At 40.3% G+C, this 27505-nt stretch overlaps 1 protein-coding gene across 1 annotated transcript in view; it reads right to left on the reverse strand.

Annotated features, from left to right (window-relative positions):
* URB1 (URB1 ribosome biogenesis homolog) overlaps window positions 1-22776 on the reverse strand; it is a 41374-nt gene extending 18598 nt beyond the window's left edge. Inside the window, exons 1-21 of the mRNA XM_015881319.2 lie at window positions 22078-22776; window positions 21824-21963; window positions 20523-20674; window positions 19198-19330; window positions 18050-18146; window positions 16569-16654; window positions 15858-15983; window positions 14726-14856; window positions 13387-13582; window positions 12143-12280; window positions 11580-11753; window positions 10802-10952; window positions 8495-8617; window positions 8108-8220; window positions 6804-6923; window positions 4503-4619; window positions 3718-3856; window positions 2521-2691; window positions 2108-2304; window positions 1322-1546; window positions 604-783 (exon numbers count right to left, since the gene is read on the reverse strand). Coding sequence (XP_015736805.2) covers window positions 604-783; window positions 1322-1546; window positions 2108-2304; window positions 2521-2691; window positions 3718-3856; window positions 4503-4619; window positions 6804-6923; window positions 8108-8220; window positions 8495-8617; window positions 10802-10952; window positions 11580-11753; window positions 12143-12280; window positions 13387-13582; window positions 14726-14856; window positions 15858-15983; window positions 16569-16654; window positions 18050-18146; window positions 19198-19330; window positions 20523-20674; window positions 21824-21963; window positions 22078-22297 — 3129 coding nt within the window. The 5' untranslated portion in view covers window positions 22298-22776. The remainder of the gene's footprint in view (window positions 1-603; window positions 784-1321; window positions 1547-2107; window positions 2305-2520; window positions 2692-3717; window positions 3857-4502; window positions 4620-6803; window positions 6924-8107; window positions 8221-8494; window positions 8618-10801; window positions 10953-11579; window positions 11754-12142; window positions 12281-13386; window positions 13583-14725; window positions 14857-15857; window positions 15984-16568; window positions 16655-18049; window positions 18147-19197; window positions 19331-20522; window positions 20675-21823; window positions 21964-22077) is intronic.
* Window positions 22777-27505: the final 4729 nt, after the last annotated feature.

A 27505-nucleotide genomic window follows, 5' to 3' on the forward strand; every position in this document is an offset into this window, starting at 1 on the left:
GTAATTCCATTCTAATCTCCAATAATCCACATAAAAATCAAAGGAGAGAGAAAATTCACTCCTCCGAGTATCTAATTTTGATAACCAGCCTTGACACATGGCTTTGGAAAATAAAATTGCCTCTGCAAAGCTGAGTGATCCCTGTCATGACCTCTCCTCACCACATTCCAGCTCAGGGTTGGGACTGTGGATGCTGCAGTTTGTGTTCATCTCCAGACAGCATTTTCAAAACTACTGAACTACATACTCACAGTGTCTTCTCCCAGATACAAACAGCCTCTCTCTGCATCAACCTGCTGCCGTGTAGCACACTTTAATCCTAAGTGAAATCCCAGAAATCCTCGTGACTTCCAAAATAACAGTGCTCACAAAGCCTGATGCTGGCTATTTTCCCTGTGCTCTGTCATAAGTAACCAATTCCATGCGTTGGTGAATTGCCGATAACATGTCAACAAAATCTGTGCTGAACTCACTTCTCAGACAAATTCCTTTACTAAGGGGTTCAACAAAAAACTCACAGATATTTCCCTATTCTTTAGAATAACTCAAACTGAAGTTTGTTATCAGGTAAACTTCTAGCCTGTGTATCAGAGGATTCTGTACCTTGTCGTTTAAATACTCCTCTGTAATCAGAGACTCTTCATCCATAAAGAGATCCGATTCAGTCTGATGCTTTTCTTGTTTCTGCCGATTATCCAACTCTATCTGATTTCCCCGGCACAACAAGCTGTTCAGCAGGTCCACAAAGAGGTCAACAAGGCGAGGACCTTCAGTTTTACTAAGCTGTGAAAACACAGACACTTTGAAAGCTGAGAAAAGAGGAGGATGGGGACAGAAAGATAATTATCCAACAGTAACAGAGTAAGTTAGGAACTTCCTGGATTACAACCTTTCTAGGGGAAGGAATCAGTCCTCGCTGTAGAAATCTGGTTCAAAGAAAAGCCTCAAGGTGCCAAACAAATATTTTTAGATTTTCATCTACAGTGTGATTTCTAACACAGCACATGCCAATGAATTTCACTCTCCAGAAAGGTTTCTTAGAGACCCGCAAGCCAGCTTAAAATCTGCAGTTTATTTGCTCTGCATGCAGATCAGTAAGGCAATCCATGCGAAACAAATTAAAGCCCCCCCCCCAACAATTAGAAGGTTAGGATTTCTTTACAAATTATCTGCAAGTTTGTCTGGTGCTCTCAGCCCCAGTGAAAGCTGTGTGTGTGAAAAAGGTGCAGAACTGGATCCTAAAGGTTTAACAGCCAAGTTATTTCTATCTGCAGCACAAAAATAAAGCAAACCCGCAGTGCCACTGAAACATTGCTCTTACATCACCAAAATTTTCCACTGTGGATTTCAGGTACAGCAATACATGCTTGACTCCTAAGAGAAGTTGTTCAGATGGAAGCTGGCAAGCCAGGTCTCTCAGTTTTGTCTGGATATCATCTTCCAGTAAGGCACTGCTTCCTCTTGCATAGGCATTCTTTAGCAAAGTTGTAAACACAGAATCCAGGGCTACAGCAGGTTCTTTGCATTTCTCTTTGCGTTTTTTAAACTGTTTAAAATAAAAACAAAACAAACACAACAACCATGTAAGAGAAAATTAAAGATCAAAGTTTCTTTAGCTACCTACATGTGGTATCCTGGACTGACCCCCCAAGGACACAACTCTGCAGCCCTGCTGTCACACACCTAGTTAAAGGATTTCCCATGGGGTACCCGCACTTAGTCACTGCTTGGCTAACAAAAACACAGCATCCCCCCGCATGGCTGGTCCATGCATTCCAAACCAATACCTGAGCAAACTCCAGACAGTGTTATAACAGCTCCTCTGGCCTGCAGCACTAACATAATGCTACACTGTGCCTGATGAGGAACTGGAGTCTTTGGTAACTGGGTAGCACCCATGTGCTCTGGCTTCATTACCCAACCATAGCAGAAACCTCTCCTTATGTTGGAAAAATGCCCTAAAAACATTTGTGTCCCTTGATAAGATCAAGAAGGAAGATGTAAGCTGAATGTAAATCTACTTTCTGAAGAAAACCTAACTTTCATACACTGTCAGCTTTTTAGTAACAATGATTCAAGCGCTGAAGTGAATTCAGGTATAGCATACCACAGGCTCCTGAGCTTGCTGAGGTATCCAGAGATTATAATACTGGTTAAATTGGTAGAGCTGAGGATACTTAGAAACTTTCAGCGACTGCAGATCTTTATCATAGAGCTGGAACATCAAGCAGAGGGCAAGGGCGTCTCTCTGAGAGTGTAGAAGATCGGTGAAAACACCAACAAGATACTCTACGATGTGTGCTCCTAGAAAAGCAGAATTAAAAATTGACACTTCTGCTGATAAAATCCAGGGTTAGGAGAGAAGGACAGAATTATCTCACACAAGCTTTCATGCCTCTCTTGAGTGAGAAACAGCATGGAGGTACTTCTTCATGCTTGCAACTGTAATAAAAAGTCCTGTAGAGCTCCCTAAGTAAGATTTCCATTCTCCATATAAAAACAAACAAACAAATTCTGTACCTGTTTCATTTTCAGTCTGAAGCAGCAGTTTATTCCTGGCTTCTAATGCAGCGGGGACAACAGCACTGAATGGAAATGTTTGAATAACAGTGTCTTCATTTAAAGTGAACCCAATTTCTTCATCTAAGCCATCACTGCCCTCAACTAGGACATCTACCATATCAAGGACATCTGTTGAGAGCAGATAAAGCATAAATAAGATTCACACTAACCAGAAACCAAAGGAGGTAGAATTCAACACTCCAAGAGTATGAGGCAGTTTCTGAATTCCCAGAGCAAACAAAAGGGATGAAAACACAATTGTCCAGCAAAAATCACTCTTACAGTGCACTCAGTTTCACAGTTCTGTCTTCCAACACAGCTGACAGAAGTAAGAAAAGAGATGCATCACCTGTTGCTACTATGATGGCATGACCACCACAGTGACAGGTAACACAGACGAAAGCAGAAGGGAAGAAGCTACTGGCTCATCAGAAGAGCAGCACAGGTAACCCTTGAAGAGCTTTTCAGCTTCGTATAGATATAGTATCTTCATCACGAAAGACTCAAAAGGCAGCTTCAACATATGAAGAATAGTGTCATGGTGTACAGAAATTGGTATTAAGTCTCTGTAATGCAGCCGACTCTAGGCATCATATCAATCTGGTGCTGAGGGCTGAAGGATTTCAATTATCTTATACTTAGGTACTGCAAATTCCTACACACAGACTGTTAGAGCAGAATAGCCAGAACATGACATGTCATCTAGTGTCCATCCACAGAATTTTCACAGTGCCAGCAATAGGACTGTGACTGGTCCCAGAAAGCAGAAGCAGAAAAATTCCAGCCACGGTCTTGTTAGTAAGGGTCCCTGCACAGCCCAACCCCTTAACTCATGGATGAATGGAGATGAGCAGCCCCATGGGACGAAATATTAATACACTCAGTTAGAAAATGCTGGTACAGGATCCTGATGTGAGACTTTAAATACTGCTGAAACAGCTTAAATACACCAGAAATTATTTCTCTGGGCAAAGAGGTAACTTTGTAATTACAAAGTTCTATTTTTGATACTAGCCACAGCTGAAAGGCTGAATTCTGCAGATCATTATTTACCCAGGACTTCTGCAGTTATTAGTCTTTAGTTTGCCTGATTAAGACTAGAAGATCTAGACCAAAGTCTTGGAGTACTCTGTAATTGCAAGAATTGCTACATACCATCAATGTGAGAAATGGGGATGCTGACATTGTCAGAGTCCTGTTTAAACATGTTCACTTGGAGCATACTCGCCTCCTGTACAAGGTCTGCTGCTTTATCTGTATATGGATAGGGATTTGTCACCAGTTTCAACAGGATCTGTTAATAAAGAGAGAAAGATGTAAGCACACAGGCTAAGTACACAGAAACAATGTCTACGTCTATGAAAAACTATGGGTTAAAAGTGCTTGAAAGGTCAACTCCCATGTACTTCTGCAGGAATCCGCCTGTGATTACCACTGTACGTGGGACACTGTGCCTGATGGAAAAAAGAAATGTCCACTGCAATTTTGCAATCAAAGTACCACAGTCTGAGTCCCTGGGGAAACTGTAATGAAAAGGAAGCTCTGGGCATTGAACATCCTGAAAAGTAAACAGGAAACATCAACTTTTCTTGTAAAAGATTACAATTTACTTAGGTCTGATAATTTTGGCAGATAGCATTACACAGAAAAGAACAGATAAGAGTTATTCCCCCCCATCAATTATTGTTGATACTTTCCTATCAACAGTGCTGTAATAACAACTTATTTTTCTCAATTTAACTTTCCTCCAAACATTTTCAGCCCCATTCCAACCTAAGACAACAAAGATGTCACCTCTGCATAAAGAATCACAACCACCACCTTCCTCAGAATTCATTCACCCATCTCTCAGAGTTTTCTCAAGAACAGCAGCAAAATAATTCCTTTCCATCAATGCTATTCTCAGCGTTGTTTATCCAGCTAATTTGAACAGTGGTTACCCTTTCCAAAAACTGAATCACTGCTTCCTTTTGGTCTTCTTTTGTATTATCTAAGTGTTCCAGCCAAATTGAAAGTTCCTTCCATGTGTACTCGAACACTCCGCTGTCATGTAAAACCTGTCCAGAAAAACAGAGGGGAGTTAAAAAAAAAAATATGAATTACAGATCCTTTTGTATAGGAACTTCATGGTTTCTTCACACATAAAACCAACTAAGGTCAAGGCTGTCTGGACACAGAGCATTCGTTGCCTCCACCTTAGTAAATCTTATTCTTGCTATTTCAGGAGTCAGCTTTAAGCAGGTTGTACTTCCCCAAGGCCACACAGTGGCATTACAGCAAGTTAAAAATAAAAAAAATTTAAAAAAGAAATAGACTGACCCATTAAAACAGCCTGTTGAGGGGCGTCTGAAAACCACTGATGTAATTAAATGAAAATCACTGCTAACTTAAACCAAAATCAGCCTACACGTGCTTCAAAGAGTCGTACAGATAGGAAAATAGAAGGAAAATGAACTGCAAGCCATGTCTGCTGTTTACAGAGGAGTAAACATATTCACAGGTGGTATGGATGGGGAGGTAGACATAATTTTACCCCAGTAGTTAGAAAACTGTGCTCACTTTTATCCTATCTGAAGCTCTCATCTGAGACACCTAAATTAGGAACTTGGTGACCCTGCACTCCCTCTGTGAGAGAAAGAAGAGGAATGGCTGTCCAAAGAACAACCCAGATGGCAGGCCATTTGCACAGTGCAATGGTGTCACTTGCCTGTCCCTCACCCTCAGCAACAGACAAAACCTTGGCCAGTTTCCTAACTCCAGCACCTACACTGAATGCCTGAATTTACGTGGGATAAATTCATGCCTTTGTTCCTCCCCTCACCCAAAACACAAAGAAAGCTATCACAGCTCAATCTGCTCAATATTTACTCTGTGTACGCCACCAGCAGCTATAAAAATAACACTACTGCTTACTTGAAACTGTCAGGATAATTCATTTAATGAAAAAAAAAAAAAGGTCTATTTCTAAATAATTCACTATTTTTGGCAGTCTCAAAATAGAAATACACTTGCAGCCTTCATGAAAACAGGCAAGAACAGAATGTGAAATCCATAAATACGCCTTCTGATTGTAGAGCACAGTGTTGAAAAATAAGCAAAACACACTCATTAGCATCTATTCTTAGAAGCCTTTCTGCTGATATAACTGCCCTAACTTCACTGCTTCTGTCTTCTCTTCAGAGAAGATGAAATGGACTGAAAGTAAAAGAGGAAACAAGAATGAGTCAGGCAACCCACATCTGCACTTGGCAGAAGAACCCAAATACACTAGAAAAACTGCACTGGGTAGATTTTGATTGAGACATTCGTTACCTTGAGACAGAGTCAACCTGCCTTTAATCCCCTGCAGCATTCAAGGGCAACTATAAACCTAATTCAATCAGTGTAACTTTGGGTTAGCGGATGGAATGTAACAATTGCACCTTGAGATTGAAGCTGAATATCAAATCTAAATGCACAAAGTTGTCTACATAAACTTATATGCCACTAGAGCTACGGATAATGCACAGGGAGCCCTAATCAGAGCCTACAACACTTTTTTAGGTCTGTCCTTGGGAGGAAAAGAGGGTTGTTAGGTTAGATTTATTTTTAATATAGTTTTCCGTCTCTATTTAGATAACTAAAGATGTTCAGTTTAAAAAGTGTACTGAAAACAATGGCTGCTGCTGCCTTGTTGAAATCTGTAGTTGACAAGCATTTCTGAGAAGTCAGACCCTTCTTAAATGCACCAAAGATTTTACTTCAAATTAAAACAAAAGTATTCCTTGAATCAGAGCTTCTGCCTAAATGCAACACAGGTGATTTTCCAAGGGCAGGTTGAACTAGCTACATATAAGGCTTTAGGAAGAAGAACAAAGTACAGATCAAATAAATCAGGATAAAAAAAGTAAGATCAAAAGCGATCTTTGCTTGATCAAATGATCATCGCAGACACAGACTACATGATCTCATTAAAGCAGAACACTTAACTGAGCCTACGGTATGAGCAAACACTAAAGACACATTTCCTACTATTTTATCAATTGCTGCAAATTCAGTTGATAGCATTTATTCTCACCAGTTATTTAGGTAACAGGTAGTTTAGCTTACAGCAACTTCCAAGAACATTCACAGAAAACAGAAAGAAGTCTCTGTTAACCAGATAAGTAGGCAGTGAAGGCTTAAGAAAGTGTTTTTAGAATCCTGAAACTTCAGACCAATGGAATACAGTAACACTTTGATATTTCAGATCAAACCCTTACCTTGACGATCAGTTTTTTTGTTGAAATTTTCAGATGAGAATGCTTACTTGTAACAAACATTTTCATCAGTAAATAAAACACTGATTTTTCACCAGCTGCTTTCTCTGTTTCAGAAACATCCTAAAAGAGAAAAAATTAAAACTCCTCAACAACATTGTACCAGATTACATTGCACTAAAGTAGATATGCTAAAGTATATTATTTTAAAGACGTGCCCAAAAATACCAAGGCCAGAAATTAATGGGATGACTACATTCAGTGAACAAAGATGATAAGTATGATAGGTTTTTTTTGGTAAACCAAAAGAGAAGTAGCAGAAACACTGGCTAATACAAGGGTCCCAGGTAAAAATACTTTCCCTTCCTCTGTGATCATTTATTCTGTTTGTATTTCTGTTGTCCCCAAGAACTCACATTTCCTACAAGTACTGTCTGAGTAAGAAACATAATCATTTAAGACACTGAATTTGATTCCCAAAGAAAGGAAAACTATGCAATTCAAAGGGATACCAAACATCAAATGACAATCCCCCACTTATTTCCCCTGTTGTTCTCATTGACTTGTACTTGATACGTAAGAACTGTTACCCTCCACAACACTATCAGATTTGACTTTTACCTATTCTGTTGAAATCTGTGTATATTAGAATGCCAAAGCCAGAAGAAAATACTTCAGCTTTTTTACTGTTTCTATAGTTTTTCACAGCTTGTTCTTCACTCTTCTTATTTTTCCTTTATGACCAGTTGGATAAGGACAGAAAATCTCTAGCAAGGCAGGATCGCAGTCACAATATTCAAAAGGTTTCTCTCTGCTTCCTCTCAAAGCTAGGCTCGCTCCTTTCTCCAGACATCTAAAGCAGGCTCTCTGAAGCTCTTCAATTTTACAGTAAAGAAGAGAACAGGAGCCCTAAAATACTCTAGTAATTACAAGATGAGGAAGACAGCCTTATTAAATGTCAGGATCACCACCAGGAATAAGTGGAATGTCTCCCCACTGTGGTTGATTTTCTTGATCTGAATTCTGAGGCTTTCTGAACAAGTAGAAACAAGAAAATTCTCTTGCACTCAGCAAGAGCTGGAGAAACCCTGTCCAGTCCCCTTCAAAGAGACAAGAATTACTGTAATTGCATAAAGCCTTTTCAGCTCAGAAAGAATTCCTTACTAATGATTAGACTGCAATTTTTACTTGTTTTATAAAAGCATCACCATATAAAAGAACCGGACTGGGACTAATTTAAAAGCAAGCAGTGATAGATTTGAAGACAATGGGCTAAAGGTGCATAAATCTGCCTTAAATTTTCTTACCTGTACTCTGAACCAGGCAAATTTATTTGCAGGAAGCTCCAAAGCAACTTTCAGTACGTGGTACTGCAGAACATGGGGGACCTCCTCTCGGAGACCCTGCTCAGTGACGATACCTGAGGTTTGAAAGCAATATAATAACTTTTATTTGGAGTACCTTACTGAGATCATCTGGAACACTCATCATCTAGGGCTTCAAAACATCCCTGTGCAATTTAAACAACTGAGAGTAGAAGATACAGAAAAAACAAATGTCAATGCAATGAAGAAATTGAAATGAGTTTCTTACAGAAACCTTTCTCTTGCTCACAAAGCGAATATTCACTTCTACTGCAGACTTTACAAGTAGCCATAGAAAGCAACAAGGTAAAAGAAATGGACATTACATACCTTTCAGCAGCTTGCTAAAATCAAAGTTGCTCCGTGCTACCAAGTGGGGCACAACCCTCTGATAAAGGCAAATGACCTGAAGCAATGCAGCTTTCAGAAACAGTGTCTCAGCATCATCTGAACCTAAACCAAGAGTTGTGACAATCATTAGTTTCTCCTTCCACCACAGCAAAAAAGCACAGTGTAGCACCTACGTTATCCATTATGACAGTGTTTACTAATTATAAATATCATTACTGATAACTATTTTTGAAAGATTTGCCTACAAACTGATCAGTTGCCTTCTTACTGACAAGCCATATGCTAATTTATTAGTTCAATTAGAGGTTTCTTCCTTTTCTTTCCCTCCTTCAAAATAAAGTTTTCTCAAAGTGGCCTCTCAACAAAAGGACAACAGCAAATACTTGTATGAGAGAAAGGCCAACCCCTACCAAAGCAGCCACTTACATCTTGAGAGAAGTTCTTTCAGTAGCTAAGTATTCTTTTTTTTATAAGGTGAGGATGCATAAAAGCTATTTGCTATCCAGTCACTAATGAAAGGAAGCAAAACAAGTAAATAGTAGCCATATTTTTTAAAACAATTATTTTTTTCCTGTTAACTGGCTCTCCCTCAGGGTGTCATGGAGAACTGGATGGATGCCATGCATAAATGTTGTCACTGTTTGCCCAAGTCTCAACATTCAGAAAAAGTTACCACAGAGCAAATAAAGCTGCAAATGGTGAGCTAAGGGTATTATCATTCTAGCAGGAAGAGAAACTAAAGCTATAGTTCTTTAAAAAATGGTTGCAGTTTTAGCAGGCACTCTACCAGTAAGTAGCCTTCCAGTGTCAGTACTGAGGAATAACTGACTGCCAAAATCACAGACAGAAGGGCAGACACTGAAAAATTCTCCGCTACAGAAGGTCTCAGTGTGGAATATGCCCTGTCAAGGGCATAAAACTGTCTGTAGATTTATTTTCAGGCTCAGTAAACCACTGCAGGCTGCTAGCCAAGATACAGAAGAGCACTAAAAATTTCAGTTTCCTGGAATGGGATTATGAAAGCAAGTCCTTTGGTAAGGACAATGTTTTTGTGAGAACAAAACTGAAGCCTCCAACTCCAGCACTCTGTCCCTCTTCTGGCACTTAAGTATTTCCACTCCTCTGCTACAGCAACACAAGCACTTGCACAGCCACAGTAACAAACTGCTTCACAAATATGTTCTCATGGCTAGATAACATGGCTTAACTGAAATCACTCAAAGTTATTTTTCCAAGCAGAACAATTTTTCTGCCTGTTTTATTGTGTCACAGCAAAACACAGAATGTTTAAGGACAGGAAGGTTCTGTTCAGTAAGATGAGCTACAAAGTCCTGCATCTGGGGAAGAATAACCTCAAGTACCAGGACAACACTGACAGCCACCCAGCTGGAAAGAAGCTTTCCAGAAAAGGACCTGCGGGTACTGCTGGTAGATACTGGCTCAGCATGGGTCAGTACTGTGTCCTTGCCACAAAGAAGGCATACATTAGGCAAGCTGTTGCCAGCAGGTTAAGGAACTCCCTGTATGTTCAGCACTGGTGAGGCCACACCTGGAATACTTTGTCCAGTGCTAGGCTCCCCAGGGCAAAACAGACACAGAGTTACTGGAAACAGCCCAAGAAAGAGCCACATGTCAACATCTTCCTCATAAAGAAAGGCTAGGACAGCTGGGACTGTTTAGCCTACTGAAGAAAATTATTCTCTCAGGGTATTCTCATCAATATACATAAATAGCCGAAGTGAGGATGCAAAAGAGATGAAGGCAGGCTCCTTCCAGTGGTGGTAAGTGCCAGGGCAAGACCCAAAGGATGCAAACTGAAACAGAGCAGGCTCTGTCTGAACCTCTGGAAACAATCTTTCTGTGATGGTGATGGAGCACCAGCATAGGATGCCCAGAGGTTGTTGAGTATCCTCCTTGCAGATCTTCAAAAGTTGACTGCACATGGGCCCAGGCACCCTGCTCTGGGTGTCCCTGCTCAAGCAGGGGGGTTAGACCAAATGATCTCCAGGGGTGCCTCTAAACCTCAACCATTCTGTGATGCTGCAGCAGGAGGGAGAGACATTGCTTAACCTCCTAGTAACAATGTCAGTCTTTATATCAGATGGTGTTCTGGGCAATTCTTACAACAGTCAGAATTAAACTGCCCAAACAACTGACAGAAGTAAAGCTCAGTACTAAATGCATGAGTGATATTGGGACTCTGATGAAGATAACTACCTTACATTACATGAGGATTTCACAATATTCACACATGTAAGATGTGATGACTTCACCTGCTTTGCCTACCATGTTGTTCAGCAACTTCTGCAGTCTCAGACACTTCCTCTACAGTGGATACAACAGTTTCACTCTTTTCCTCTTGTCCATCTTGGTTTTCCTTCCCTTGCTTCAGAAGAGACTGCCAAACAGCTACTATGTTGTTCATGTCTGGTAAAAGCTAGAAGCAAAAGGAGTACATTGCATTAGCTCTCCTGTATGAGATAAAGCCATTCCAACGCAAATATTCAAAATCAACCGACAGGACAATTTGCTGTTCTTCATAAAGTTTATGACTGATCTACCACGCAATCCAAAAAAGATCTAAAATCAAGTAGTCTGCTTTCAAATCTACAGAACATATATATGTGAGATGACATTTTATTGAAAAAAGATTCCTATAAAAAATATAGGTTTGTTCTTTCTTCCTAATGGTCAATTATCAACTCAAATGCTACCTTGTCTTCTTCTACTACTTCTAACACTGGCTTCAGTTTACTCAAACCAAGGGAATTTGATTCCTGACTGAGTCCAATTGCTCTTGGAATGTGTTTGTTGCATAGTAACTGCCAGTGTTGCATGTTTGACAATAAAACGTTATTCGTATTTCCATCAGCCAAATTTGTTAGAAAATGTAGTCTACTATGGCATCAGTTGTTAAGACCTTTTAAAGCACAGTATCTTTCAGCAGGGAAGGAAGCTATCTCCTCATTCCCAAGCCATAGCCACTTAGGGAGAAAGTGCACAGGAGTAGTTACTTGCCACATAATGACTTAAATTAGACCTCAATTGTTTTTTCACTTTGTACCTTGCTGATGGCTTCTCTGTACAGCTGTACAAATTCCTGCATCACTGACAGTGAGTAGATTTCTGACTTTCGCCAAGTCTCTTCATTCAGGCAGTACTCAATATTCTTCAAGGCTCTTTTCAGGATGCTTGACACAAGTGATAGTATGCTGTGCTTCACTGCTTTGCTGGGTAACTAAAAGGGCAAAATTGCATTAATGACTGCATTAACGGCATTTCAGTGCTTCCTCATTGCTCTGAACATTCTCTGTACTCCGAATATATGTATAAACAGTTGCTAACAAATGAATTACTTTTCACATTTGACACTGTGGAAGAGAACCTGTAGGCTTTCAGATTCCCAGCCCAAATTGTTAATAAGCATTGGAAAAACCGGTGCTTGCAATTACCTACTGGAAGCAGTGCCAACAGGTTTTAACTGATGTTTCCATGCTTCCCACACCAGCTTTATGCTGGAATGGACAATATAAAACATATAACCCACTTAAGAAACTTCTTTACACACTTTAACAAAATAGCATTAACTAGGACAAAAAAATCCACTGAAAAATAAACTGCTCTTACATTTAGCCCTTGGGTGAACATCGCTTTATTGCATACTGCAGGGAGTGTTGTTACCATCACCATAGAAAGCAACCTTGGAAGAGGAATAAACTCAGGAGTCTTAAAAGAATTGGAAATCTCTGGCTGAGCTTCGTAGATCTGAAATAAAAATAACAATTTAATCAAAACTGACAGTCAGGGAGCGAGCAGCTTCTTCTGAGGAACAATTTACGCAAGAGCTTTAACTTTTCAAAAGCAGTGACAGCACTAAATGTCAAATTTTACATAGGAATGCTACAGAGCATCCCCCAGACTCCAACTAAATGAAACATCTGTACGTAACCTACAGCCCTGCTAAAAGCCACTACTTTTCAAGACATTATATCAGCTTCTTGCTGATTTTAAGCAAAGGCACAGAGGCCAAGGAAGACTTAGAAAAGACAAAAAGTTTTTCTAGTTGAGCTTCTGAAATGCTGTATCTCAAAAACTGTATAATCAACATGATGTTTCCTACAACTTCTTACACCAATTCCCTCTTTCCTGGTTTAGCTAAATGTTTATACAGCTTCCTGCTCTAAGAATGACTTTTTAGCAAGTGACCTTCCAACTCTGTCTACACTTTTTAAAACAACTGAGGCTCTGAGTCATTTCATTTTCCTCAGCACCCACAGAAAATAGAATGCCATTTCCCCCTCTCCATTTACTAACTTAAACATTTAACAGCATCCTGTTGCTTCTTCCCTAACATACCTAATTGACATCGTTTTTTCAGAGCAATTAAGTCCTTCCTGCTTAAGTCACTTAAACCTTATCACCTTACTTCCTCACTGCTGGTTTAGAACTGTTATTGCGTCTGACTGTGTCTGTCTGCCTTTTAGTCATTTTAATAAACCCTCTTAAGATGCTGTCATTTACAGCTGTGAACAAAATTTATCTGCAGACATGGGAGCCCCTTCCAATACAGAACAGCCGTGTATATAACAAAGAACTCCACTCCCTGATCTTCCATTTATTTCCTGACTCATTTCAATGAAATCTTATTACCCCTTACTAGGAAGACTTTATCTAAGTTCAGAAATTCAGTTTATATCCAACACGACCACTAACTGAATCCTGTACTGCAGCAGCACCCAAACTGTAATAAATTTTACTTAACAATGGCAGAACATGTAAAACATTAATTATTATATTCTTATGTAACAGCAACAAATATTGGGATTGCATCTTTCTGTGTAGAAGCAGCGTGCAAGATTCATACTTTTTACCTTTTTGAGTAACTTCATATTGTCCATCCAAGCTGACTTCACTCTAGGAACAAAGGAATACTGGGTCTCCTTGAAGTATCTATTCAATAGATCTGGACATACTTTAAGAATATTCACCACGAGATCAGCAACCAATTCATCCTCTGTTGCAGTTTTTAAACCAAGCAAAAAGCGCAGAAGCACTATATTTCCTCCCCTATTGAAGAAAAAAAAAGCATTAAAAAAAAAGAAATCCCTACTTCAGTAATTCACGTGCGATTCTAACTCTGCAGCTCTAAACTAATACCACAGTGCAAAAAGTTACACTTCCTCTGCCAGCGGGGAAAATCCACGGCAAGACATATTGAGAAAAGTAAGAACTGAAATTACCTCTTTTTTGTGTGTATGTGTGTGTGTTAACAATAATTACTTTTAATTAAAACCAGAATGTTTCAGGACACTCTAATCAAACCTCACAAAGCTGAGGATACACAATTATAGATTAATATTAAACTTGGAAGGTGAGATGGTCTTTCAGTCCCACCTGCCCACCCCTTTTTTCTTTCCCCCCTTCTTTTAAGTTTACTTCTGTATGTCCCTGAACAAAGAGAGAATGCTGCAGATACCATAATACCAGTTGAAATTCTAATCAAAGCAACAAAACATCCTGCTGTAGCATCACTTAGTACTAGTAACTGCTACTACGATCTGCTATCTTCATTGCCCAGCTAACATGACAATGCACAGGCTCATCCTATGATAGTTCCTCCACAGAATTACAAGAGTTGAGATTGTTTTTCTCATCAGTCATAATCTCAGCGTATGTTTATTTTAACTAGTTAATCAATGGAAACAGTAAGGTAAAGAAATGTTTCCAGATGGTGTTGCAGACCAAATTCTGGCATTACTGAAATCAGCAGCGACATTTTGCCAAAATCTGGGATAAACCTCATCTGGTTCTACCAGCAGTAAATTATTTTACCATCATCTGCTATACAGCTCAAGTTTGGCATTTTATTCTCACATCCAAAAATCATATCTTGCATAACTGACAAGGTATTTAGCTATGTATGGAAATGGCTCAGAATAACAGGAGCACTTCCACCAGGACCCTACGAGTATAGCAAAACACTCTCCAGTAGGTAGAGGTCTAAAGGAATCCAACAGTTTGATCTTGGGAAGTTAAAACAAAAAAAAAAACAGCAATGAATTTCTCTCTTCTGCCATAAATTATTGAGAAAGAAGCAGAATTCAGCAAACTTAACTTGCAAAGGCCTGGAAAGGCCGGCAAAATAACTAGTGAGACCTGTCCTGCTGTAGCACAAAGCACACACACGGTTTCAGCTCACTGGTGACCTACCTGCCAGAAGTTCCAAGACTTGGATCATAGAAAGTAATGCCATGTTTCAGAGAGCAGCAGAGCTCCTTTAAGAAATTATGAACAAGTTCTCGTACCATTGCCTTTCCCACCTCTTCAGAACCTTGAGTTACCTATAAAAATCAAAAAGGGGTAAAAAATGACATGATTTTTAGAGAAGAAGAAAATCTTACAGCAATTTCTCTCTAAGTTTTATGGAAAACACTCCAACTCATATATATATATATATGTACTATGTGCAGGGCACTGCTGACCTAGGACGGAAGCCAGACAAAAGAAAAGACAGAAAAGTGAAGCTAAAGAAAAGTACATGATTTATATAAACTGGGGTGAGGCTATCCCGGGATTCTGAAGAATAGGAACTAAATATTAATCTGAAAGAACAAACTTTCAGGCTGACAGTTCAGCTTCTGTCTGAAGAAGTTCCAAAAGACTAAAACAAAAGGCACCGAAGCCTTCAGTATAAAGCATACATATGTTCTTTGGGCCAATTTGGCACGAGATGGAACAGCTTTAATATGGGACACGAAAGATGGGAAGCTAACACTGCACTGAACTTGTCAATATTACAGGTGGGGTATGAAGGTACAATCATCACACAAAAATGAAAGAACTGATCAAATAACCATATCAATCACAGAGATGGAGGGGGAGAAATAAGTGAACCCCTATTCCCTTCATCTTTTACATTCAAGACAATGAAATATTCCCATAAATGACCCTTTGACAATTGCAGTTGGGAACTGTTGTTGATAATTGTAACTGATAATTATAAGCACTCCAAAAAAGTTATAATTATTCCAAAAAGTTGTTAACAGCATATCAGTATTGGAATGGCATAGGTGTAAATATCCAGTAGAGGATGTACAAGAAGGTAGTTGTTCAGTGATGTAAGATTTGCTGAGGAAAGATTTCTAAAGATCAAGTGATAATGAAGACAGATGAAAAGACTGGAAGCACAACTCGGTGGAAGCAAAGAAAGTCTTCCTACTGCTTTCCATCAGGCTTTATAGCCATGCCTTAGACAGTCCCACAGCAAAAAAGGTAAAAAATAAAACACCAAAAATTACAACATTAAGAAAAATAAAAATATAACCCATTCAAGTTACCAGACCTTGAAATCCTTAGAGCTGACATCAGTAATCCCATTCCATCTGTAAAGTGAAGCCACATGATTCAATACTTCTGCAGTAAAAAAGCGCACCTTCTGGGTTTTGGTAATACTTCTATTTTGAACCACCTGAAAACAAGTGAGAAAAAAAATGAAAAAACAAAATACCACCATTTCCAGTTATTTTAAGTTAACAAAAAGAGTGGCAATGTAGCAACAAACTTCACAAAATCCTTTCTCTCCAGGAAATAAGACTGCATGCCATAACCTAGCTCATATCCAACAAATCTAAGACCTCCTCGTTTCAGCATGAGATGCATCCGTGGAAGGACCAATCCCATTGTCACTGGAAGCATTAAGATTACAGGATTTTTGACCTTCAGACTTGGCATTGCTGCAATTGCAACCCAAAACAGTAGGAATCTGGTGGATACTACACACGACAGATGAGCTGAAATTAGCATCTAAGTAGTAGTTATGCAATTAATTCCTTTTGAAGAGGATATTAGGAAGACATAAACTTCAGTGCTAAAACAGTCTGTTGCCAAGCTATCAACCTCCAACATGTCATCAACAATGGAGAGACTGACAAACCTGCAGCAGCAAGGTGACACCTTCAGGAGCTGTACATTTTATATGAAATGGCTGCAAAGCTGTTTCCAGGAGCAAAGAAAACAGAAAACGAGATAAAGCATTTTCAAGGCTATACCATACCTTAGTTTTCAGCATGGAGAGAAGAAGATTGACAGTAGAAACTTTGTCTTCCTTTATTCCAGAACGAAAAATATCTGGAATGAAATCTAAGAAGACATTTCAAATGTTTAGTGAAGACTAAAACGCATCAGGGAATTCATATCCATTTCTCTTCTATGTCATACTATTGACTTTCCTCTTAAGAATGACCCAAAAAATTGCGATAAGAGTTCAAAAGGATGATGCGTCTGGAACCAGTGATGAGCAAGTAATGCTGCCAAACCCATCTCAGCATAACTAGCTAAAATGCCAACTCGGTTATTAACAATTTCTGCAACAGCACCTGTCAACTTCAAATATATTTCAGATCCCAACATGATATGCAGTGTTTAAACTTGAGTGAATAATGGGGCTCACGGGGTAGTGGAAACAATGGAAGTCAATAATTATGGCCTAGTTTCATGCCCTCATGGCGGGAACTGCTGCCAACTAATGAATACTTCTCAATCCTTCCTGAATTCTTTCATAATTGCACCAAAGGCTACAACTGAGGAATATCACAAGCCACTGAAGTCAACAGAAGTTCTACATTCAACTTCAGTACGTAAGGGATCAAGTCTTCATTAACTGTCAATAGGATTTGACTTCCAGGATCCTACTCTTTGTCTGGTGAACTTAACCTTCTCTGAGCGACATGGGCTGAATTCTCATATAACACCTTCATAAAGGATGCAAAGGACATTACACTGGTCTTCTGAATCACTGACAAAAAGCAGTCTAAGGCAGCACAAACAAATTGTCCTGCGTAACAACAGAAAGAGACTAAGTACACACAGTCCTTACCTTCAATGCTTTTCCAAAAACCTACCAATGTGTTAGGAGAAAGCCCAGAGGCCACAGAGCTTTTTCTGCTTACCAATTCTCTAGAATTTGTACTACATGTTCTCTTTTTTTAGATCTGTTCCATCAAAGGCTTTCTATTTTTGTAAAGTTTCCACAGATAGAAAACACCACTCTCAAATCGAAGAGGCATTCTCTACAATACTGAAGAAGTTCACAGTTTTTCAGGAAAGAAATTAAAAACATGTTTTGTACCTTATTAGTGTTTATCTTGTTCATACTTTGAGTTAACTCTTACTTACTACCATCTTTGAAAGAATCTGTCCTAAAAAAATATCCACAAGGGTGGATAGTGCTAGGACTGGGGGGAATGGTTTTAAACTAAGACAGGGGTGGTTTAGGTTAGAGATTAGGAGGAAGTGTTTCAGTCAGAGCGTGGCGATGCACTGGAACAGGTTGCCCAAGGCGGCTGTGGATGCCCCATCCCTGGAGGCATTCAAGGCCAGGCTGGATGTGGCTCTGGGCAGCCTGGTCTGGTGGTTAGTGACCCTGCACATAGCAGGGGGTTGAAACTGGATGATAATTGTGGTCCTTTGCAACCCAGGTTCTTCTATGATTTGTTGATTCTATGATATATAAGTACACAAGCAATTATTCAGTACCTTTTAATTCCAGCACTTGCATCAAGACTGCAGTGTCACCAGCTATTAAAAATGAGAGAGCAAACTGAACATAGGCCATACGGACATCAGGTCTTCCCTGTAAGAAAGATAAAATGCAATGTTGACAGAAACAGTACACAACTGCAACAACTGATTATCACTATAAGTACCATAAATGGATAAATTAAGCAACTTCCACAGGCAGATTACGTACAGCCATGCACATGCATTTATATGCAACACATCTACAGTACATATAAATTTTAAAAACTTTTTGCATTAAACAGATCACAGTTCATTCAATTTAAAATCAAATATGAAAGCATCTGTTTCCCTTCTCAATAGATAAGATAGGCTATTTTATATATATATGTGTGTGTGTATATATATATATATATATGTATGTATGTATATGTATATAAGATCAACACACTTTTCTCCCAGAATCTACCTTCTGCAGGCTCATTTATCACCAAATAACAAAAACTCAACAAAAATGTATAGATTTATTCTACACTAGTGTTGAAAATGATACTCATAAAGACTTATGTTGACAAAGAAATATAAATATTCTTGTTCTAAAACACTGGTTCAGGTCAACCCTGATTACAGGAGAAATGAGAATCGGAGTTCCTTTTGGAAATGAGGACTGATTTCTGCTTATTTACATGTCCTCCACTAGGATTTCCAAGACACTGTCTTAAATTCTTGGCTGCGTTTCAAACCTTTTTACTCTGGTTACTGGGCAAAATCCCCTCTCCATTAGAACAACCTGCAGAACTTCCATTTATTTCACTGGGATCAAACAGCAATCCTCAAATGGGAAAAATGCTTTTCACCTAAACTTGTCATCAAGTACCTCAGGGTGCAAGCCAGCTCCTCAACTGCAGATACTCAGACACATGCTCTGGGGGTTTCTCACCTAAGCAAATTAGAAACTCATGTCCTATGGATCAGCTCTGCTGCCAATTTGAAACAACCAAGTAGCACCTCAGCCTGACACAGCACAATAAGGAAGGGGTAAGTTCATGCAGATGAAAATATGGCAAAAGAGACTTTGTCAACAGTTTAAATACTTGGCAGAAGAAATTTGATAAAGGCAATGTATAGCATTTCACGGCGCACCCATGGACAGCTGTTTAATTTACCTTCTTATCTCTTCTTTTCACTAATCCATGCAGAAACTTATTATTGAAATCAAAATGACTAAACACATCCCTTGCAGTATCTGGTCCCTGAGCCACCATTGCTGACAACAGGGTAAGGCACACTCGGCTCAACCTAAAAGGAAAGAGGAAAACGTGCAGGTTACTTCCAGGATAACAGTTATGCAAACCACCAAAATGAAGAGATTAAATGTAAAGAAAGATCTTTAAATAAATTATCCCATTCCGCCTCCAACAACCATCAAAACCTTCAGAATTTGCAGGCACGAAGCAGTTGTCAGAGTCATCCTCAACGTGAGCAATCAAGATAAGCCACTAGCAAGGTAGTCCCACTCATGCAAAGCCCTTGCTGCAGTCGATGGAAGCTTTAACTGAATAAGTAACTGATTACATAAATGACCATCACAATACACATTCAGGCAAATCACGCATTACTGCACTACCTACAAAGAATTTTGTTGCTTTTTTATAAACAGCTAACAGCAGAATGTCAGCAGTTTTCTTGTATTTAAATCTGCAGCACAAAAACCATGTTCTTGCCCTTCAACTAAATTCCTAGATATACACTCTGTTGTGACTCTTGCTCACTGAGCAATGGGATAAAATTGCCTGGAAAGCTAGAAGAGAAGTAAAAAACAACCAAAATCATTGTTTGGGCAACGATAATGGCAAGTGGGTTAGATGGGGAGACGAAAGAAGGGAAAAGGGAATGTCTATTCATATCCTTTTCAGTATGGGCAGTTTCATTACTGAACAAACGATACCACCATAAATCTGCAGTCTGCCCCATGCAGGTTCTAGAAGGATTTCTCCAAAAGCTGTACTCTTTAAATTATTAGCAAGAAATACAGATCCTGCACCGTTTCAAAGTTTATTTTACAACACACCTACCCTCACATATTTGGGATTTTATGTACAGTTAAAAGTGCTTGTTGCAGTAAGATCATCTCAGTGGTCTAAGTAGCGTGGTTATGACCATGAACTGGAAGGCAGAAAAGACTTTTCTTAATACTGGCCTGTACAAAGTCCAAAAGAGTAGCCTTGGACAACTGCCTTCTGTCCAGGGGTAAGGAGCAAAATGTACTAGTTACATTCTATCTGCCACACAGGCAAAGAAAACCTGGAATAGGTGTTTAGATCAGACCACATAACAAAAGCACTCAAATCAGCCTTAGATTGAAAGGACAATCTGTTTTACAATATCATCCAATAAAGGTGGATTGCTAACAGTAAGTTCAGTTGAGCTTTGGACAGTCTCTTGGGATCAATGCAGAGCAATTGACAGAGATTCCCTAGAGAAGACTCACCTGTGATTTTCAGAATACAGTGCAGCATAGACCACTCTCATGTAGCTGTGAATTAACCTTTTGACTATGTTCGTTCCCACAACAGAAAAATGGGAGAGGTCACTGGCTGTCCTCAGTAAAATAGCTTCCAGGGCTTGAAAGATTAACAACATCTGTAGAAACGAGAAATGTGTTAATATTTGCCAAGAACAGGTAGGGCTTGAAACTATTAGCTGAGCAAACAGTAAAAAATGCAATTAAAAAAGAAATAAATCCTACCATAAGAGGAAAACTTGTAAATATGAAGGCAAAATTAACTTCTGAATTCTGTCCTAAATCAATGCTTCCTTTCCTAAAGGACTAGCTGTGAAGGCATTAATCTTCAAGGCAGCCTCTATAGAGGTATTACGTGAAAGACTAAAGTGCCACAGAAGGGCAGCAAACTTTGTTGGTTTTTTTAAACAGCTGTTAGATTGATGAAATTCAACTGGAAAGCTGGGTGAGCGTGCTGACTAAAAATAGGGCCTCTCCTCAGATGTGAATGGAGACCTACACGGATACACGTGATTTGTCAGTGTACACAACTGCCACTTCTGGGAACTCAGAAACTTACTGCAGCGTAAATCTTAGCAAAGGCTGATGAATCTCAAAGGTCCTTTTTAAGCTGGAGGCCAAGGCTGAGGACTAATGCACCAATAATGTGAAAGAAAACTGTTGCTAAACAAGCTACAAAACCTGCTGGAGAAAATCATGCGAGCTGCTCCAGTCTTGCAATGAGCTCCTTCTGGATGAAGCTGGAGTCCATGCTACACAAGAATTGCATTCATTATTAATTCACTGTACAAGGTAGCTCCTGTTCACTCAGTGCAGCCCAGGCAAGTCAAAAGGTTGGACAACCATGGGTGAGATGTTGGAAGGAAATCCTTTCCTCAGAGGGCGATGAGGTGCTGGCACAGCTGCCCATAGAAGCTGTGGTGCCCCATTCCTGAAGGCGCTCAACGCCAGGTTGGATGGGGCCCTGGGCAGCCTGAGCTGGTGGGGGGCAGCCCTGCCCACGGCAGGGGTTGGGGCTGGGTGGGCCCTGAGGTCCCTTTCAACCCAAACCATTCTGTGATTCATTCTATGATTCTATGATCATTAACTACAGGAACATCTCTGCATTGGAAAGGGCTTCTCCTACTTGATCAGTACTTCTGTCACTGTGATTTCCAATATCGCAGTTATTACCAGTTATTCATACTGTCAAGCATTTCTTTGGCAGTTCTGCTCCCATCCAGCTCAGACCGTACCACACCAAAACACAAAACCCACGGACGACTTACTTCACTTTCAGGCTTCTTCTCCCCATCCAGCAGCTTGAAAATTTCAGCACACTCCACCGAAATCTTTATGTACCCCTCCACGACATCATATAATTCATCGGACGGCAGCGCCTTCGCCGTGGAGATGAAGGTCTCCAGACCTGCAAGAAGAGAGTTCCACATGGAGGGCGCCACGCGGGGCGGGTGACACACAGCAGCCGGGCGGGCAGAGCACGCCTCTACCCCACGGATCCCACCGCCCGGCCCCTCCTCACCCTTCCCAGCAGTGGCAGGGTCCCGTAGCAGCGTCTTGAAGCGGGCTCCGTTGAACTCTCCCTCCTCGCTGCGAGCTCGTTTGGCCGCCGGCGGGCCGGCACCGGGCGCACCGCGCCGCTTGGCCGCCATGTTGCTGTCACCGCCCCGGAACCGCAGCCCGACGGGAAGGGGCGGGATTCTCCTCAGCACTGAGTGCGTTAGTGTGGGAGGGTACATCATACATTGCAATGTAAATTAAATCATTCTCTCCCCTCACAATTTACTTCAAGCCAGTCTACTTCCATCATGCTGCCGCTTCCTTTCTCTGCCACAATTATGAGTTTTCCACCCCAGAGCCTGCTTTTTGGCAAGCACAAATCATGGAGGCCTGATCAGTGAATGAGACATCACTGAATGAGACATCAGACAACGTTCATCTGCCCTGTTATGGCTGCATTTTTAGGAGATGGAAGCAGTAAATGACTCAAGTATTAATTTCTGAGCTGCTCAGTTTTCAGTAAATTGAAATATATTCCTTTGATTCTTGCCAAATGAACATGTAATCATATCCAGGATACACATTGCCCCTTTGGCATTTGCTAATCTGAAAAATAACTCCCAATCCCTCACGAGAACCTTAGCTCTTGCTCAAGATCAATGAACTCCAGATACAGAATTAATCGAGCCAAGTGACCCTCTCTTGCCTCAGCCATAATTCAATTTAAGAAGCATTTGCTGGCTTGAACAGCACCTGCTCTACAGTCCTGCTCGACTTGCCTCTTCTCAAATTTGAATATTACTCCTGGTTTAGGATCCTTTTTCATGTGATCTAGAAGAAAAAATGTATCTTCTTAGGTTCTCACTACTAGCTTCGTGAAGGTCTATCTTGAGGTTACAGCCCCTACCACCCTTGCACTGATGAGCTCAGGACCAACTCACATGTATGGAGACAGAGAGATTGCAGAGCTTGAACTACACAGGTTTAGAAACAAGTGTCCTGGGTGGCACACTAGAATCAGGTTTGGATTCAGGAGCTGCATGGATAGGCTGATCTGAGGTAAGAACTCTCACAAAACTGCTTCACAGGGCCAGTGTCTCTCTGGCATAAGCAGTTGCAGCAGTTTAGTAAAACAACTTTTGATCCTGAAGCTGAAAAGCAAAATGTTCTCACCTCTTCCAGTCTCATAGTTATTTCAACCACAGCAACACTTTTCTGAATAGTTGAAGGAGTGCTTTTTGAGACCTGACTAATGACAGCTTATCTTCCCTACTGTTACACTAGAGCCCTATCGATATCAAAGGACCCAACTTGCCTGCAGCGTCAGCAGCATGAACATGCATTAGCACCAGGCTTTTGAGCCAGGGCACAGGATGAGTCAGGAATCAAGCTGTTTTCCCAGATGCTGAAGACGGATGGAAAGGCTGAGCAAGAAAGGAGGAAGATAGAAGAGGGGGAAGGACAGTGAGCAGGCTGGGGTGGGCTACCAGAACTGAAAGCAGCTATGGGTATCTACTTATACATAACTGAAGAAGTCCTTTATTTAGTTCAGGCAGGCTATTAGTTATTACTTATTTAGTGCAGGCTAGCTACAACCAGAGGCACAAAATGGATAGCTTCCATGAATACTGACATCTTTACCACCTTCCACTCATGGAACAATATTCAGTTATCATTACCCTGAGTTAGTGTAACCATAAGCACAGATAATCTCTCTTACCACTGGACCCTTATAGTACTGAGAGGAAAAGCAAACAATCCTGAACTCTCCAAAGCTATTTTCAAATTTCTGTATACATTTCTAATTTGGGGGGGCTCAAGTTGAACTACTGTGAGGTCTTGATCTCAAAACTTTTAATTCTCTCTGATTAGATACTGAGAAGGGCTCATATTTTCTGAAGTGTTCCCAGTTCAACATGCCTTTGCACGCTTAACTTGAGTGACCTTGAGGACAGATTTTCAAAAGCTTCTGGAAAAGCCACAGATTTTTCATTGCTTTGACATTGATTCTGTGGCTGTAAAAACCACTGTCTTGAATTTCAGGGACACAAAATCATTAGTCGTTTTGGAAAATCTAAGCCTAAATACGTATTAAAGGAGAAACAGTGACAACACCAGCCAAAAGGCAGCCTTATAAACCCATAATAAGTCACTTTCACAAGCAAACAGGCTGTTTTCCAATAATAGGGTCTACCTAGATACTCTGTCCTGATGTCCTTCTTAAGCGGAGAGGAAAGGCATATGGCATCCTTTAGTCCACCCTTTAAGATCCTTTCTGGAAAACTACCAAGAATGATTTCTGTGCTTTAAAGGAGGCATGATCAACAAAGCCAAGACCTTTTTCTTGGTGCATTTATTCCTCCTCTCACTTAGATCTTTCTTTGTTTTTTTCCAGCAGTTAACTCAGTGGGAAGGGGCATGCCTCTTAATTCATGTCTGTACAAGTGCACTGGGTGTACTGCTAGAAAAATTAATTTGTGTACAGGAGAGATGCCAGTAAGACTGGCAGCATGGAGGAGGATGAGGGGCCGTGATCTTTCCTCTGCATGCGGTGAGAAATTCGAGATGGACTTCGATGAAATGAGACACAAGTATATTAGTTTCACAAACTTTGTGTGTTTCATCTTATTGCTTCTTTTGTGAAGTGGTCAGGATCTCTGTGATGCTGTGAATAGTTAGGTCAAGAGCTGACTTTGCTTGAAATCTTATGACCACAAAACTCATAAGGCAAAACACATCAAATAATTCCTCTACTTGTAAGCCTGCTGGGTGAAGTACTGTACTTTGTGTTCCTTCAAATTTCTACTGATATCCATGGGAATGTTTCCTAACTGTAGCACTCAGAGTCGATCCTCTCAAGATCAAATTGCTGCACACTTAAAGATGTTAGAACTTAAAAACTGTGGCACCCTTTGAGAACTCATAACATCCAAAACACACTTGCAGCTGAAATATACAAAAGAGGCTTCCCTATCACTATTTTCATTCTTGTATCTATAGAAATAGAGGTTGAATAAGGAAAAAAAATGTGCTGTGTTATTCTAAATAATCACCATATAGTGATTACTGTGAAGCATGTGCTTTGTTTTAACTGGTTGGACGTTCATTTCCATAGAAACAAAAGGAGGGTAACAGCCCACTTGTTTGAACTGTCTTGTAGATTTCATCTGTGTCAGAATGCAAGCATATAAAGCATTTGAAAATGTGGGAAAACCCTTTGGGTTTTGTTCTTAGCTTTTTTTCTTTGTCTTTTTCTTCCAAAATGCTGAAGAGACCATTAGTGGATTTCTTGGACGCTTTATTCCGGGTGAAGAGAATAAAAATGAAATATTTAAGTTCCTAAATTGACAAGAGAGTGAAGAGGAAGAAAAAGAGGCAAGGAGGTATGGTAGGAAAATAGAAGGTAGTTCCAATCCAACAAGTGCCACAGTTTTGCTACTGTGCTGTATATTTAGTTATGATTTTTTTTTTTCCTAATGGGAATTTTTAGGCCATTTAACTCAGCCTTCTTCTACAGTTCCACATTGTAAGTTTATTTCCTAACTGGCAGCATGAATGTAGTTTGAATTTCCTAGCACTAAGCCATGACATGATTCTTAAATTGGTAGTTTGGCTGAAGTTCAGAGGAAAAATGATTAATATAGAGAAAAAAAGAACTCAAATTCTTGCTTCACCCTTCCAAAACTTCGATGCAACAACACAGCTCCTGCATTTTTGACACTATGAAATGATTCCTTTCCTCCCTGAGTTCGAAAGAGAGAAACTTTTTGCAGAAGGCCTGCTATCTGGTCTGCATTCACACCTACAAGCTTTCGTTTTGTCTTTGGTGAAAAATGGATCTCACTCCAGTTGCTCATAAGGAAAGGCCAAGGCTGAGAAATTCTGAACATGTCTGGATTAGTTCTATCGTCTTCTGACTGCTGAGCTTTGCCAGCTTGTAGAAACTGTCTTAATGGTTATGGCATAGAAATACATTCTGCACATCAGGATAAATAATAAGTTCTGCCTCTGTACCTTGGTGTTTTTCAGTGTTGTCTCTAACTTTACTATTTAAGCCTTACCACAGAAAGGAGTAGAAGGGATTGCAACAACAGCAGAAATAATAATTACAGATTAGAGTTGACTACTGAATAACAAAGTATTCCCAGAGAGAGAGAGAAAGAAGTGAGAAGAAAAGGACTGTCAATGCCATTTTACTTGAGGCACATTTGCAATTCCTGTTGGCATCAATATCCGTAAGACGTTCTCTTCCATAGGAAGACTTCCCAAATGGGAGGCAACTACACACAGCAGCACCCAACTGCCTATTTTGTTGTTGTTCAGCCCTCGCTGCCTCACCTCCCGGGAGGTTACCTACAACGTTTTGAACCTCTCCCAGTTCAGTCATTCCACTTGAAAACTGACTTTGCCTTTGGGTCATATCTGAGCAGTGCCAAAAACATACCGGGCTCATTCTTGCACCATTGATGGTCTTTTACTTACAGCACCACAGGGCTAGGAAAGGCAGTTTTATCTCATTAGAAGGAGAAAGACTGAAGTTCTCATTAAGAAAACAACCCCACAGGATCTTCTGACTCAAAGCCTTCCAAGCGTGAGTACAGGGTGGTATTTCCCAGTGATTTTTGATGTTTTATATGTTCTTCTGCACTGGTTCTGCTTGTCACAAACCCTCTCCAAGTCATACGCAGCAGAGCGAATTACCATCATGGACAGCTGTGTCTCATGGATTACTGAGCAGTTCAGAGTGAAGGAGGTAAAATACTTCTGTTAGAGCTATAGCAGGTGGCCTGAATGTGAGGTGTCTTTTGACTGTGAGGGTCTAAAGCCAAAGGTCATCTGAGCTCACACACTTGAAGATACAGTAGATATGTTGTTATGGTTGATGTGGCAGAGCCAAGATTAGGGTAGACCAGCCCACCTCCATCACCTAGACATTTCAGAGCACCGTTCCCAAGTACTCCCTCTTACTAAGGGATATAAATACACACTACTTTTAACATTTCCTTGGCATTCATTTCTGCCTTCACTAGAACTGACTTACGACAGCAGGTGTGTGAAGTGTCTGTTTAAATGACCAGGCATAGCAAGATCAAAGGGAACAAAAAAAGAGGGAAGTATACAAGGGAGTCCCATGGCTTTTTATCTAGTATAATGGTTACAAGACACTGGGAAGGTGCTTCAGCTCAGAGGCAAGTACAGTCCTTGTCTGAAGCAGCTGAAAGGAAGAGCTCCATACTCCCAACAGAGCTAGTCCTGTCTTCCCACCAGTTTGCAGATGCAGCTTCTCTAAAACTATTCCATTTTCTCCTGTTTTTCAGCATCATTTATCCCATTTCTGTGAGTTTAGGAAAACTTGATGGGATGTTCCTGACCTCAGCCAGGTTTATCTGAAACCTGATTTGCTCTTATCTGACCAAGACAAAAGAAGGATGAGCATACTATGCAAGTTA

This window comes from Coturnix japonica, chromosome 1 (genome assembly GCF_001577835.2).
Source record: "Coturnix japonica isolate 7356 chromosome 1, Coturnix japonica 2.1, whole genome shotgun sequence".
Lineage (NCBI taxonomy): Eukaryota > Metazoa > Chordata > Aves > Galliformes > Phasianidae > Coturnix > Coturnix japonica.